The following is a 16,891-nucleotide window of genomic DNA, read 5'->3' as shown; positions in this document are numbered from 1 at the left end:
CTGTATGAACTGGTGTCAGACGAGGTGGAAAGGACCTCCTTTGTGGATTTCCTGGGCGCATCAGAGGCATCCACCCAAGGTCTTCCATCCTTCCCCTTTTAACCCTCCCCTGGCCTCTTGTACCCAAACCCCATCCAGTTCACCCCTTTTTCTGAGGTTCCTGACTCCATACTTACCTGGAGTCCTTAACATGATGGGACTGCCTGTAGTGTAAGTGGCCACTGATTGCAGTGGGCACTGCTGGAACTATAGGGCTGCTGGCCATCCTTTTGAATGGCAGCTCTCAAGACAGCTCCCAAAATAGGGGTGAATGTCTAACCTTAAAACAATTGGAAGCATCAGTAATTGTGGTGAAGCTGTTGGGATAGTGCCTTTCACCCTATTTACTAATGCCAGTCCAGGTAGCAGAATAAGATGAATGAGTCATTCAAGCCTTTCAGATGCAGCTGAAGTTTGATGACTTGTTCTTCATCCATAGCAGCATCAATGAATAATATTGTCAAATCTCAAATTAAAACTAAATGTGGAATTTTCCAGAATTCAGTATAGAGATTAAAAAAGCAAAACCCGATATCAAGGCCGGAATTTACCAGCCCTTTACGCCAGTGGGATTCTCTGGATGGCGATTTAGCTGAGCCAGTGTGAATGGTCTGAAAATTCCAGCCCAATTGTCCACAATAACAGAATGTCCTGATTAGTTTAACTTGATTCTAAAACTGTCATCTCCATGCATTACCTACCAGCTTAATGATTTTTTTTTTAGAAATTGTCAAACCTTCCTCCAATTCTGTCATCACACTTTTATACTGGAATGAACAAATTGATTATTCAAATGCTGAACTAGTCAACAAAACACCAAAGCTAATTTTATTTATGGTCCAGTGGAAAACGGCACCATGTGCCATGCAAGCTAGTCTGGACCAGTCTGCTGAATTAGCTGGTCTCAGCTAGTAAAGTATTAGGAAGTGAAGCAATTGACCTTGGTACGGCTAAGCTCATTATTAATTAGGTAGCCTTTCTGCTCACGTACAGGAATCTCAATGAGGATAGGCACGTATAGAAAAAAAAGTAAAACTGGGCAAAATCAGGATCACTGAAATAAGACTGAGTTACAAATATTCTGTTCACAGGAGCAAACTACACCTGTGGAACAATCATGGGACAACTTCAAGACCACAGCACCCAACACACTTCATTTAGATACCCAGGAAAATTTAGAACTTCATTCGCCAGAGTGGGAAACATCTGCCTCAATTCCTCTGGATACATCTGAAGGAGACTTTCAAACCGAAGTTTAAAGAGGATTCAGAGGTAAAAACAAACTAAATAACAGAAACAACAAGCTTGAAATATATATTTTCACACTGATGCTTTGAGAAGAATTTTTTCTGTGTTGAATCCCTGACTATTCTTTGAATTGTTGTGAACAAATCCTCATTTCTCAATCAGAAAGTGGAATTCTCCTGCACTCTGTTCTTATTTTCAACTTTCTCAATACGACTGCTAGGTGAGACTGCAAGACTGAATCAGTGAAACAACATCCCAGATCTACATACTGAAGACTCTGCTTCCCATATGATTTTCTTTTGATGTGCTTGTGTGAAATCCACAACTGAGACTAAAAGGATTCAGGCACTAAATCTCTAGTTGGCAAAAATAAGTTTTAAGATGAAATTTATTTTCAGTCAGGCTATATTGTTTTTGTCTCACTATCTTATGTTGGAAAAGACAATCAAGCAACAGTTATTTTTAAGAATACTTTGTATTTGCTTTGTCAGTCACAGCTTTGCAGCAGTTCTGTTTTGTGAAGACTGTGACTTATGACCTGGATTTTGCAATGGCTGCTCTTTCTGTTGACTTTTCCGTTGTCTCTTGCTGTTCCCCATATCCAATAATACTTTTTGTGTCCAACTGTTTTGAAAATGGATTAAGGGGGGTAATTGTGTGAGGCTCTGTGCTCAGTGTGAAGCCACACTAGACACAAGCGGAGGTCACAATGAGATCAGTGACATTATAGTGCAATTTATTTGAACATATTCATGTCTCCTGAGGCTTTTTTCTTCTGAGGAAAGAGTCTCTCAAAATTATTTGCGTACATTCATGTTGGAGATAGAACTAGTTGGTACAGCATCAGTAAAACTATGGGGGAAATGTTTACATAATCTGCCCATCAATAAACTAATGAGATAAAATACAGTCCTAGTTTTATAGCCCAACATTAAAACAAGAGAACAGCAAGTGGACAGTAAAACCAGTATTCTGTCTGATCCTGTGCACTTCTGACCTGCCAGTTAGGTTAAATTGACTCCCAGTGAAGGTGTCTCTGGAGAGCATACTCTATCATAATCGTAAAATCATTGTTAAACCTTATTAATGATTTCCCATTAAAGGAGTTCATGGTCAGAAATATTGTGTCCTTTTTATAAATAAATGCAGAGCTTTTTTTCTCCACAAGTTCTTGACACTTAAAAAATATGCACAGATCCTCTGTAGCATTGCTCATAGGAGATCAGGCTTTCAGAAGAGGAGTGTGTGCAGAGGTTTGGATATGGGAGCTGGACCATATGACCAGTGAACAGATTTCGCATGATGTTTATGAGAGATGTGCTCAAAGATGGTAAAGTAAATTTTTATTATTTGTTCTTAGAAAATGTGATCCAATTAGGTTTTCGTTCTGTGCAGATATTTCATAGATATGTTAAATGAACACAAATGAATGCAACACATTTCCATATTATAAATATATATATGTATATATATAGGTCTTGCATTTAGCACGCCTGTCACACTTCCAAGTGTCACATATGAAAGTGTACATCACAAATGTATCTAATTAATTGCAATATGATTTTCACAAACCACCAACAAATCATAACTGAACAGTCTTTAAGCATACAAACCAACAAGTAGTAAGTAGGAACAAGAACTATCAATCAAGACACAGCAGGCGTAAACTAGCTGTCAATAAAAAGCAAAACCAATGCTTTCAAAAACATTTTTCAGTTTTTTTGAATAGTCACGTGATTTGTTGGTTACATCAGAATCATAATCACCAGTGGAGTGCCCTAGGCATCTGTTCTGGGACCCTTGCTGTTTGTAATTTTCATAAATGACCTGGATGAGGAAGTGGAGGGATGAGTTGATAAGTTTGCTGATGATACAAAGGTTGATGGTTTTGTGGATAGTTTGGAGGGATGTCAGAAGTTGCAGCGTGACATAGATAGGATGCAAGGCTGGATGGAGAAGTGGCAGATGGACTTCAACCCAGATAAATGTGTAGTGGCCCATTCTGGCAGGTCAAATAGGATGAAGGAGTATAATATCAAGGGTAAGACCCTGTGTAGAGGATCAGAAGGACCTTGGCGTCGGGGTCCATAGGACTCTTACATCGGCTTCGCAGGTGGAGGATGTGGTTAAGAAGGCGTATGGTGTACTGGCCTTCATTAATTGAGGGATTAAGTTTAGGAGTCGGGAGATAATGTTGCAGCTTTATAAGACCCTAGTCAGACCTCTCTTGGAATACTGTGCTCAGTTCTGGTCACCTCATTACAGGAGGGATGTGGAAGCTATTGAAAGGGTGCAGAGGAGATGTACACGATGTTGCCTGGATTGGGTGGCATGCCTTATGAGGATAGGTTGAGGGAGCTCGGTCTTTTCCCCTTAGAGAGACAAAGGATGAGAGGTGACCTGATAGAAGTGTATAAGATGTTGAGAGGTATAGATCGGTTGGATTCTCAGAGGCTATTTCCAAGGGCTGGAATGGTTGCTACGAGAGGACACAGGTTTAAGGTGCTGGGAAGTAGGTACAGAGGAGATATGAGGGGTAAGTTTTTCACTCAGAGGGTTGTGGGTGCATGGAATCAGCTGCCGTCGGTGTTGGTGGAGGCAAATTTGATAGGGTCTTTCAAGAGACTTCTGGACGAGTACATGGGATTTAATAGAATTAAGGGTTATAGGTATGGATATCATTGGTGCAACTTGTGGCCGAAGGGCCTGTTTGTGCTGTAGTTTTTCTATGTCCTAAAAATACAAGTGGGGAAATTTAATCCATCCATTTTATTCTGCTCCTCCTTGCTCTAATTCAAAAACTCACTTTGCGTCAGTAACCACTGGTGTAATTAAAAAAGATTGCATCGAGCAGACCGAACACCTATTTTGCCCACAAAGTGACCAATTCGTAAAAGGCATCCTTTCACAGGTTTCTGACCATTGTGATATGATCCCTTTCATCAGCTTGTCAATAAAGGTTTGTTCTCATAAAGGGGGCAATTTTCTGGCAGTGTTGCGCCCAGCTCCAATCCCACTAAGTTGAGAAAATTCCATGCGAGCCTAATTAGGAGATTTTACACTAGCCGCAAACAAGTTTGCAATTTTCCTGTCCGTTCCCGTTAGCGTGAACTGGAATGCGCCAAGAATGGGTGACAGAGTGATGCACCTGATTGCATTCTAATATAATTAAATATCATTAGCAAGTTTAAAGTCAAATCTTCTGCCCTCGTGCAATTTTCCAAACCACCAACGGGGCGCCATTTACAACTGGCCCTGACGAGTCTGGACCAGACGAGATGCACTCTGAGAATCAGTGGAGGGGGCGAGTATTGTCCCTACACTTACCTCCCAGGTGCCTAGGGGATCCTCTAAGGAAGTGGCTGTCATGGGATGTGCTCGGGCTGACGTGGAGGGGCATGGGTCAAGGGCCTTTTCCAAGTGTTGTATGGCAAGTCATCCCTGTGTAGCCTTGAAACCTTTTGATTTGTCTCCCAACGTGTTAAGCTGAAGGATCTGTCAGATGTGTGTGTAAGTCTTCCCCTGATGTGGTGGAAATCTTTGAACTGCTTATTTTACATTCAATTTAATTCCCCTTGTTGGGTAATCTGTAGGAGGATCTGAGTTCAGATGGAGGATGAACTCCCTGTGGGAGAGAGGTCAAACACTGAAGAGTTGTGGCTCTGAGGTGAAAGATTTATAAATGTTGATTATTTCCACATTAGACATTTAGACAGGTAGGTACCACCCCAAACGATAGTGTGTGCCTGTGCCCACTTGATGCACCAGTAACTTGGCCTAATGCTGTGTATGGGTGTCTTCCCTGGCTGCACAAAAGAAGTGGAGATGTCTTCTGCCTTCCACACCCTGTAGCTTACGAGTTCTTCTAGCACGTATTCTCTGGGGACCTAGACTTTGAGAGCCCCATTCAACTTTTGGATGTCACTGGTATCACCTTGTTCTACCTGCTGCCCAGGAGATGTGCCAGTGTGAGGAAGGAGACATTCAGAAGGGCAGAGACTGCCATGGCCGCGTGGGTGGAAGAGTCCAGGATTGGCTCCAGCACTTCATCCTCCTGCTCATGGGCCCCAGGCTACTCCATGGGACATCCTGGAGGTCCAAAATTGTCTGTACCGTGATGTTGAAGCCCTAAGCAATGTCCCTGTTGGCCTGGACCAAGCTCTGGAGCCCCTCAGCAATCTGTGTCTGGACAATGCTCTCAAGGCCCTTAAGCAATGGTCCTCAAAGACTGATCCATGCCTTGGACTCCACCATTGACCGGGCTTTTCACTGCGGATGCCTGCCTTGCAGTGTTGGCCTGGGTGCCACACCATACTGGTGACATCTCCTGCGAATGACATCCTTGGGATTCCTCCAAGTGGCTTTGCAGTTGCTGGAATGTCATTGACATCCACATCTGGATTTCCCAGCTCTGCCTTTGCACCGCCAACAGCTCTGGGAGAAACCTTTCCAGAGGCTCGGCATCTGGTTGGGGGCCAGATTGTCTGCTGGAGTCCTGCAAATTAATGTCTCCTAATCCTGTGGAAGTTTCTGCCTCCACCTGATGTGCATCAGTGTGACATGCACCAGATCGTGACCCAGAAGCCTATTCATGAATATGTCCCACTGAGGTGCGTGTCTCTGAGCTGGTAGCTGTTGCGGGTGAAAACATTGATGAGTGACTGATGTCCTCCTCCAAGATGCTGTCCAGGATTGCAGGGGGAGCAATGACTGCAGATGGCCCTGCTTCATCTTATGGTGATCCTGCAAGATTACGGACATGGATACAAAGACTAGGAGGGACAAGAGTTAAAGAAATAGACAACTCACTTGAGACTGGTCATCTAGATGAAGGTGCAGTGGGTTTTCACTTCTCTAGCACAGGCCAACCCCACTGTCAGTCACAACTCACTCCTGGTCCTTCACCATCTGCAGCACCCTTTCCTTGTAATGGGTAAGGACTTGCAACTCTCCCTCTCCCTTTCATTAAGGCTTCTTCCCCTGTGGGACACAAGGATGACATTGTGAGCTGGACTGGCATGTCTGAGGTCTACGAAAAATGACATATGTGAGCACCGTGCTGAAACAGGAAGTGGTTGTGATGAGGCATACCAAGGGGCTTCTAAGGAAGATGTGTTGATTGGTTGAGAGGTAGCAGGGAGTGGATTAGTGTTGATATTCCAGGGGTGACGGATGGGACTGATGTCAGGAGGAGACAGATAGTCACTCACCTTTGCAGCTTATATGAGATCACTCATTTTTTTCTGACAAGGTCCTCCTTGTCAAGCTGCTGGCAGTGACTGCTGCTGCCATCACATCCCAGGCGAGGTTCGTCTGCCCAGGTTAAAGGTGGCCCACCCCTCCAACAGCTATTGAGGGGCATGATTTTCCCACCTCGCCACGCCAGGCAGTCAGCACAGCGAGCTGGGAAAACAGCGTGCAAAGCTAAAAGGATTTGCACAAAGCTTATCAGCTTGATATTGACAGAATTTCATTATCATTAGGATGTTCAACATGTATGCTCTCAGGCAAGATGTCATACCAGTGGGAATCGCTAACACAGACCTGGCTTGCTGGTCATACAAGGAGGCTCAGAGCCCAATCTGACTGGTCAGGGTAACCCCAACACTACTTATTCACAGATAAAACAATGCTCCTTCTCTTACCTAGGTACAGTGTCAGTAGTGGTCACTGCTCCTGCTGGCAATGTTAGAGTGAAGAGCTCCCAAACCTCTCATGACACCAGCAGGTCAACTCTGGTCCCTTAACAGGCCATGTCAGCAGCTCATTAACTGATGGACATAAAATCTGGTTAAGCTCCCCAAAATGGCTGAGGCAGTGCTGCTTCTGTCTGCTTCATATTATTTTATCCAGTCTAATATTCTTAGAATCATTGAAGTTACGGCACAATAACCTGCTCAATGATGCCCAGTTTGGGTTTTACTCACTCAGCTCATGACCCCATCACTGAATCTCCTGCTGTCAACATCCTTGAGGTTACCATTGACCAGAAACTTAACTGGACTCGCCACATAAACACAGTGGCTACAAGAGCAGGTCAGAGGCTAGGAATACTATGGCAAGTAATTCACCTCCTGACTCCCCAGAACCTACCTGCCATCTACAAGGCACAAGTCAGGAGTATGATGGAATACTCTTCATTTGTCTGGGTGGGTGCAGCTCCAGTAACACTCAAGAAGCTTGACACCACCCAGTTGATTGGTACCACATCAAAAATATTTCACCACCGTGCTCAATAGCAGCAGTGTGTATTATCTACAAAATGCACTGCAAAAATTCACCAAAGATCCTTACACAGCACCTTCCAAACCCACAAACACTTCCATCTAGAAGGACAAGGGCAGCAGATACATGGAAATACACCACCTGCAAGTTCCTCTCCAAGCTTGGAAACATATCACCGTTCCTGAGTCAAAATCCTGGAATTCCCTCCATAATGGCATTATGGGTCAATGCACAGAACATGGACCGTAGTGATGCAAGAAAGCAGCCCACCACCATCTACTCAATGTAAACTAAGGATGGGCAATAAATGCTGGCCTAGCCAGTGATGCCCATGTCCCATGAATGAATTAAAAAAGCATTCAGTTTGTGTTGACTGTGCTGGTACTTTGGAAGAGCAATCATACTTTGTCCCACTTCCCAACTTTTTGTCTATAGCCCTGCCAGTTATTCATCCTCACATACCTGTTTAACTCCCTTTGAAATTATTAGAAATCAACTTCTACCTCCTTTTCAGGTAAAGCTTTCCAGATCTTAGCAATTCCCCCAGTACAATCATTTCTCCACTTCACCCTTCTGGATCTTTTGCCAGTGATCTTAAATCAATGACCTCTAGTTATTGACTCAATTGCAGAGGGAATTTTTTTTCTGTAATTGCACATTTCCTAAATTTCCTAAGTACCTTAAAAGGAGGAATGTGCTTAGATATGGAGTGAGTAAGGGAAGTGGCTACATGAACTGCTCCTGTTAGTAGAGCCAGTATGGACACCATGGGCCGAATGGTTTTCATCTATGCTGTACCAATGCTATGATTTATGATACTCTTTCAAAACTCTCATAATCTTGAAAACTTCTATCAGATCATTTCCTAGCCCTCTGTCCTCCAATGAGAACATGCCTAAGTTTTTTTTAACTCCCTCATTTGTGAAGTCTATCATGCCTGTTATATCCTGGAAGCCTTCTTTCTGAGCCTGGCTCTTTCTCAGGTCTTTACACCTTTCCTGAAGTATGCTTCTCCATTTGTCCACAGTTATCTAATTGTGGCCTAACTGTTGATTTATATGGTTATGATCTCTTTGTTTTTATTCCCAAGCCTCTGTTTATAAGCCCAAGTAGACTATCTGCTTATTTAACTTGCCCTGCCACATTTTTAATGAGTTGTCTTCATTGACAGCAAGATCTCTCTGCTCATCTGCAATTTTCAAAGTTGTACCATTTATAGTATTTTAGCTTTTCATAATACTCATACCAAACGTACCCTCACTTAACTCCATTTTTCACACAGCTGCCCATTCCATCATATAATTAATATACTTAAGCAACTAAAAGGTAAACAAGGCACTAAGCTGCTTCACTCAGTTTAATTCCTTGTCTTCACGCATCAAATGTTCTGTTTTGGAGCGATCAGCCTTTTTATGTCTGTGAAACCAATCAATTTTTAACTTGTATTTTGAGTTGCAGTGGATGAGAAAAATATAACCCTTCTGTAAAAGTTATGTTCTTGCCTTTTATTATATCATAAACATTATTCATAGGGCTAGGTTTCTCAGTTTAGTCAAAAATCAAGATGATATCCAAAAGAGTAGGTTTTCTGGTGAGATACTCACTGGACTTCCCTCTTTTTCATCTACAAGTCAGGATGTGATAGAATGCTCTCCATTTGCCTGGATGACTGCAAGTGCACCAACATTCAACAAGCTCAACACCATCCAGGATGAAGCAGCCACTTTTATTGACAACCCATCCATCATCTTTAATGCTTACTCCTTCCATCACCGGTGTGCCATGGCTGTGGTGTGTTATCTACAGAAGACCTTCCAGCAAATTGAATAAGTTTCTTCAGCAACACCTCACAAAACATTAGCTACCACCATGTAGAAGGACAAGGGCAGCAGGTACATGGAAACACTACAACCTCCAAAGTTCCCCTTCAGTCACACACTAGCCTAATTTAGAAATGTATTGCCATTTCTTCATCACTGAGGGGGCAATATCCTGGTATTCCCTACCTTCCAAAATAGTGGAATTATCTTCACTAACTAAAGAACACTGAAAATTACAGCACAGGAACAGGCCCTTCGGCCCTCCAAGTTTGCACCGACCATGCTGCCTGACTTAACCAAAACCCAGTAACCTTCCAGGGACTATATCCATTTGTTCCCATCCTATTCATGTACTTGTCAAGACACCCCTTAAAAGTTACTACCGTATCCGTTTCCACTACCTCCCCTGGCAATGAGTTCCAAGCACCCACTACTCTCTCTGTAAAATATCTGGCTCATACATCTCCTTTAAACCTTGCCCCTTGCACCTTCAATCTGTGTCCTGTAGTAATTGACTCTTCCATTCTGGGAAAAAGCTTCTGACTATCCACCCTATCCTTGCCTCTCATAATCTTGTAGACTTCTATCATGTCTCCCTTTAACCTCTGTCGCTCCAGTGAGAACAAACCGAGTTTCTCCAACCTCTCGTCATAGCTATGCCCTCCATACCAGGCAACACCCTGATAAATCTTTTCTGTATCCTGTCCAAAGCCTCCACATCCTTCTGGTAGTGTTGCAACCAGAATTGAACACTATATTCCAAATGTGGGCTATGGTTCTATAAAGCTGCAAATGACTTGCCAATTTTTAAACTCAGTACACCAGCCGATGAAGGCAAGATGCCTTTTGCCTTCATGATTACCTTCTCCACCTGCATTGCCATTTTCAGTGACCTGTGTACCTGTACACCCAGTTCCCTTTGCCTATCAATACTCTTAAGGGTTCTGCCATTTATTGTATGTAACCATTCAAGAAAGTTCGTCTTCTTAAGGGTAATTAGAGATGAACAATAAAAGTTGGTCTTGCATCCTGAGGAGTGATTTAAAAAATAGTTCAAACATTTTCATCAGCTAGTTGGTCCACCCAGTTTTTATTATTGCTAGCTTTTGCTGAGTGCTCATTATTGTTCGATGGTTTTCATACAGTAATTTATACAGCAATAAGTAGCTGCTTTTGCTTGGTATAATTCTTACCTGTTCAGTTATATTTTGTTTGTTTATGAATGTGAAAATCAAGCCAATCAGATGCAGGTATGACAGAAATGCGCACCTGTGCCGGTGACGTGCCTGACAGGTGACACCCAAAGTGTAACAGAGAAATTGTGTAACATGCAAGACCTTTTCATATATATAACAATGAGAGAGAGAGAGAGAGATTTGATGTCAAGAACAATTGATGTGGAATGAAAAACAGAAAATCTTTTTGGTATGTTTCAGATAATTTTGAAGAAATAGTAAACTAGATTGCTCCAGAAATATTGTTTGAAGACTGGAAAATATTAGGATATTGACTGTGTGGTATTTTAGATTTCTTAATGCAATAAAGTAAATTGGATCACTACAGGAATAGCGTTGATTACTTTAAAAAGAAAGGATAAATGATTGCCCATGGGAAAGCTTTTTGTACCAATGGAGAATATTTTGATTTGGATTAAACAAAAGCTTGTCTCCTTTTTAATTGTGAAACCTGCGTGCAATTTCACGATTCCTTCAGACATCAGGGGTAGAGCGGCATAGTGGTTATACTGGACCTGTAACTCAGAGGTCTAGACTGATGCTCCAGAGATGTGAGTTCATAACTCCAAGACAACTGGGGAATTTAAGTTCAATTAAATAAATCTGGAATAAGAAAATAAGAAGTAACAGCAGGACTATGTTTATGGTCCCTGGAGCTTGCTCTGACATTAAATACAATCATAGATGATCATCCACCTAAACCCCACTTTCCCACCTGCTCCCCAGGTACATAAAAAAACTATCTATCCCAATCTCAAATATATTCAATTTGGAGCATCCAAAACCAAATTGTTTAAAAATTCCAAAGAGTCACACTGAGTGAAGTAATTACTACTTATCTCAGCCCTAAATGTCGGAAACTTTATCCTGAGATTATGGCAGAATTTTATGAGATTGATTCTGTGCCCAGCTAGCGTGAAAACGGGAGAGTTTCTGATCTGTTTTTTGGGGTGAGTTTTCATGCCCAATCTTATGCCCATAGTCTCTGAAAAGATGAGCTAATCAGTTTCGAGCCACTGGACTCTGTAGGTTGGGCTTAATTCGCCAGACAGCCTATAGAGGGAGGTATTGCGCATGTACAAACCTCTGATGCTGCACATGCGCATTAGCAGTAGCAGGGGTCTGACAGACAGAGAGAGAGCTGTCGATCTCATGCTACTACAGACAGCCTCAACCAGCAGGCCTGTGTCCAGACCGATCGCAGTCCCCGTTCCCTCCCCCACTGATCGCAGGCAGAGTGGCAACAGGTCCCATTCCTTCCCCTACCGATCACAGGCAGAGTGGTAGCAGGCCTCCCTGTCCCCCATTGGTCCCACCATTGACCCTACTTCCAGTCCTCAACCACCTCCTCCCCGCCCCCCCCAAATTGGCCTTGCCCCTGCACTGCCTGGTGGATGGTGCCAAGGGACCCAATGGGCATTGCCTGGATGCCAGGCTGGCAGTGCCAAGGTGTCTGGGTGGTAATGCCAGTCTGGCACTGCCCCAGGGGCACCACCACCTTGCCCTCGGCCTCCTAGGAGGGCTCACTGGTCTCCAGTTCCACTGGCAAGGCCAACACAACTGCTCCTCATTCATGGGGAGCGGGTGCTTTCCTCGCTGGAGGTAACCTCTCCCAGCAAGGCCATAAAGGCAGGCAAGTCCAGATGATTGAGCGCAAGGCTCGCTAGACAGACATAATCAGCATTTAAATAAATTAATCAGCCTTTTGCTCATTTCCAGCAAGAAGCTGACCTCGCAGGAAATCCGGTGCTCATAAAATTACAAGAGCCAAGAAATCAGCGTGATAAAGAACATAAGAACTCGGAGCAGGTCTAAGCCATCTGGGCCCTCGAGCCTGCTCCACCATTCAATAAGATCATGGCTGATCCTTTCGTGCACTCAACCCCACTTACCCGTCTGCTCACCATAACCCTTAATTTCTTTACTGTTCAAAAATGTATCTATTCTTGCCTTAAAAAAAATCAATGAGGTAGCCTCAACTGCTTCACTAGGCATGGAATTCCACAGATTCACAACCCTTTGTGTGAAGAAGTTCCTCCTCAACTCAGTCCTAAATCTGCTCCTGCTTATTTTGAGGCCATGCCCTCTAGTTCTAGTTTCACCTGCCAGTGGATACAACTTCCCTGCTTCTGTCTTATCCATTCCTTTCATAACCTTATATGTTTCTATAAGATCTCCCCTCATTTTTCTGAATTCCAATGACTATAGCCCCAGTCTACTCAGTCTCTCCTCATAAGCCAACCCTCTCGACTCCTGAATCAACCTAATGAATCTCCTCTGCACCCCCTCCAGTGCCAGTATATCCTTTCTCAAGTAAGGAGACCAAAACTGTACACAATACTCCAGGTGTGGTCTCACCAGCACCTTATACAGCTGCAACATAATCTCACTGTTCTTGAACTCCATCCCTCTAGCAATGAAGGACAAAATTCCATTTGCCTTCTTAAATACCTGCTGCACCTGCAAACCAACTCCTTGAGATTCCTGCACAAGGACACCCAGGTCCCTCTGCACAGCATCATGCTGCAACTTTTCACCATTTAAATAATAGTCCATTTTGCTGTTATTCCTACCAAAATGGATGACCTCACATTTACCAACATTGTACTCCATCTGCCAGACCCTCGCCCACTCACTTAGATTATCCATATCCCTTTGCAGACTTTCTCTGCACACTTTGCTCTTCCACCCATCTTGATGTCATTTGCTAATTTTGCCACACTATACTTGGTCCCCAACTCCAAATCATCTGTGTAAATTGTAAATAATTGCGGTCCCAACACTGAACCCTGAGGCACACCACTACTCTGATCACCAACCCGAAAAATACCCATTTACCCCCACTCTTTGCTTTCTGTTAGGTAACCTGATCCTGATTTCTCGGCACTCACGATTTTTCAGACTCGCCCTGCAGGGTAGAGCCAGTAAAATTCTGCCCAATGTCTTCATTATCCACCCAGGGGAAACAACCTTTCAATATCTTTCTTCCTAAACCCTATTAGAATCCTCCAAGCTTCAATGAGATCACCTCTCATTCTTCTAAATGCCAAGGAGCATAGGGCCTATTTGCTCAGCCTCTCATTATAGGATAACTCTGTCATACAAGGAACCAAGCTAGAGAACATTTCCTATATCTTCTCCAGGGGAAGTATATTGTTCCTTTGGCACTGAGGCCAAAACTGTTCAGATTCCAGATGTAGTCTCAACAAACCCCTAGATAATTGCATCAAGACTTTCTTATATTTGTATTACATAGAAACATAGAACATTACAGCACAGTACAGGCCCTTCAGCCCTCAATGTTGTGCCGAGCTATGTCCAATCCCAAGATCAAGCTATCCCCTCCCTATAATTCTGGAGTGCTCCATGTGCCTATCCAATAACCGTTTGAAAGTTCCTAAAGTGTCCGACTCCACTATCACAGTAGGCAGTCTATTCCACACCCCAACCACTCTCTGAGCAAAGAATCAACCTCGGACATCCCTCCTATATTTCCCACCATGAACCTTATAGTTATGCCCCCTAGTAACAGCTACATCCACCTGAAGAAATAGTCTCTGCATGTCCACTCTATCAATCCCTGTCATCATCTTATAAACCTCTATTAAGTCACCTCTCATCCTCCTCCGCTCCAAAGAGAAAAGCCCCAGCTCCCTCAACCTTTCCTCATAAGACCTATTCTAATTCCCTTCCCATAATTAAATACATGAATTACTAAACACACACACAGTTTATATAGAAATTACCCCTTGTTCCAAAATATAAATATCTGTGGTCCCTGAACTCCTGAAGACATCCCCTTACCAAACAATATCTAAATGAAATAAATCAGTAACTCAAATCCAGCTTAGATCTGGGGAACATCGTTTCATGGTCCAGCAAAGATAATAAAACTGCCTTTGTAAAGGTTCCTGCACTATCTTCACTATAAGACTTCTTCTAAGAAGTTAAAATGGCTGCTCAGACTCTCAGCTGTAAAGCCGGCCTCCCCAGCTCTTAGATGTTATTATTCAACTACTAATCTAAACACCCACCAAACATTCCAGTTTAATGAGACAAACATGAACATGAGTTGATTCTTAATTAATCTAACAATTTCTTTCTTTATTTAGCACTTCAGGTACTGACTTAAATTGAAACAGTTGCAAGTTATTAACTCTTTTACTGAACTTTAATTCTAACTGAATATTAACTTTAATTGTTTAACTGAAAATAGATACAACTGGGTTAAGGGAAAAGCTGGGCCAAGAATATCCCCGATGTAGAATCTATCTCTTCTCTGAAGATTCTTTCAGGGCATTTTTCTGTGACGGTGGATCTCTTAGAGTTGTCGCTGGCAACAAAGGACTGCCCATGTCTGTTATCTACAAATTCTTCACTTGCTCCCAGAAGATTCTCTGTCATCCAGCCAATTGTGTAACTAGAAACTGATCAGATGGTTCAAACAGTCAATGAAATTACATGTAAACGATGCCATTATGCTCAGTTCAGGTGAAATGTCCCTCACAGAACAGCAATAAAATTCAATGCCACCGTGTCTATTCAAAAGTTAACAACTACCCTTATTTAATCAACGCAGGAATCTCCAAATCACAGTTTCCAGTCCAGAGCACTGACTCAGTAACTTTACGACCTGCATCTGGCTTTAATTATAAGTTGACCAAAAATCTCAGCCTGCTTAACTCTCACCAGAATAGCCATTTTGAAGCCATTATTGCCATTATTGTTGTTAAATCATTGCTGCAGTTGTTCTTTCTCTGTCTACAATACTGTATTGTGCAACAACAGTAATCTTGCCCTCAGTGTCAATAAAACAAAGGCATCGACTTCAGGAAGTATAGTGGAGGACATGCTCCTGTCTACATCAATGGGGATGAAGTAGAAATGGTCGTGAGCTTCAAATTTTTAAGTGTCCAAATCACCAACAACCTGTCGTGGTCCCACCACACTATAGTTAAGAAACGCCTCTACTTTCTCAGGAGATGAAGGAAATTTGGCTTGCCCGCTACAACTCTCATCAACTTTTATAGATGCACCATAGAAAACATTCTTTCTGGTTTTATCACAGATAGTATGGCTCCTGCTCTGTCCAAGAGCGCAATAAACTGCGAAGAGTCGTGAACGAAACGCAATCCATCACTCAAACCAGCCTTCCATCCATTAACACTGTCTACATTTCCTGCTGCCTCATAAAACAGCCAACATAATCAAGGACCCCACACACCCTGGACGTACTTTCTTCCACCTTCTTCCATTGGGAAAAAGATACAGAAGTCTGAGGACACATACCAACCGACATAAGAACAGCTTCTTTCCTGCTCTCATCGGCCTTTTGAATGGACCTTACTCACATTTTGATCTTTCTTTACAACCGAGTTATGACTGTAACACTACATTCTGCACTTCCTCCTTTCCTTCTCTATGTATGATGTGCTTTGTATAGCATGCAAGAAACAATACTTTTCACTGCCTACCAATACATGTGACAATAATAAATTACATTAGATTAAATCAAATTTAATAATGCTTTCTTGGCTGCTCAATGTTAAGCTGGCAACCGGATGTGAGATGTCAAACTAATCTGCCTGCTTTTGCTGGAAATTATACTTTGGTTTGCCTTTGTGTATTTTGGGTTGTCTGCATCTCTCACAATCTGTGAATCTTGAAATTATCATTTGCATACCTAAACTGATCTCTTAGTTATCTTGGTCAGCTGTTTCATAATGGTAGCTGTACACACCTCATTCTGTCTGCTCATCCCGTTACTGGGAAAGGTCACATCTTGTCATCCCCTTTGAACGCTGGATCTGCTGTCACTAGGCAGATCCAAGACACAACCAATCAGCACTCTGTTGTCATGTCGTGTAAGTTATTGTTCTCTTTAGAATTGGTGTACTAGTGAATCTGTCCTGATGAGTGCAAAAGGAAAAGCTTTGATAACGTGTCTATTTTTTCAGTATCACCAAATGATTTCTTTAATACTAGGTTCCAGCATTATCCCAACAACTGATGGAAGGCTAATGAGTCCGTAACTCCTTGTTTTCCCACTTCTTTCTTTATGTTAGAGTTACGTTTCATAACTTCCAAACCATTGGGGCCATTCTAGAACGTAGGAAATTTTGAAAAGCTGTATCCATAAGTGCACCACCATCTCTGCAGCTACCTCTTCTAGAACACTTTGATATAGACCATCAGGTCCTGGGTATTGGCTGTTTCCCTAATAGTTTCTCTACTGATATGAACTACCTTAAGTTTCTCACGATTATTAACCTCTTGGTTACCCCTATTTTCTGGAATATAATTTGTATCTGCAGCTGTGTAGAC

The 16,891-nt window shown here is 42.6% G+C and overlaps 1 protein-coding gene across 6 annotated transcripts in view; it reads left to right on the top strand.

Annotated features, from left to right (window-relative positions):
• Positions 1-10,860, top strand: part of adgrb2 (adhesion G protein-coupled receptor B2) — a 930,376-nt gene extending 919,516 nt beyond the window's left edge. For all 6 annotated transcript variants that reach the window (XM_080211622.1, XM_080211621.1, XM_080211620.1 and 3 more), the window contains one exon: positions 1,131-10,860. In XM_080211622.1, the coding sequence (XP_080067748.1) occupies positions 1,131-1,298 (168 nt within the window). In that variant the 3' untranslated portion in view covers positions 1,299-10,860. The remainder of the gene's footprint in view (positions 1-1,130) is intronic.
• The last annotated feature ends 6,031 nt before the right edge of the window (positions 10,861-16,891 follow it).

The sequence above is a fragment of the Carcharhinus amblyrhynchos genome, chromosome 24 (assembly GCF_965287045.1).
Source record: "Carcharhinus amblyrhynchos chromosome 24, sCarAmb.v2.hapA, whole genome shotgun sequence".
NCBI classification, from domain to species: domain Eukaryota; kingdom Metazoa; phylum Chordata; class Chondrichthyes; order Carcharhiniformes; family Carcharhinidae; genus Carcharhinus; species Carcharhinus amblyrhynchos.
The sequence above is the reverse complement of the archived record's forward strand: the minus strand, read 5'-3'. Positions and strand labels throughout refer to the sequence as shown.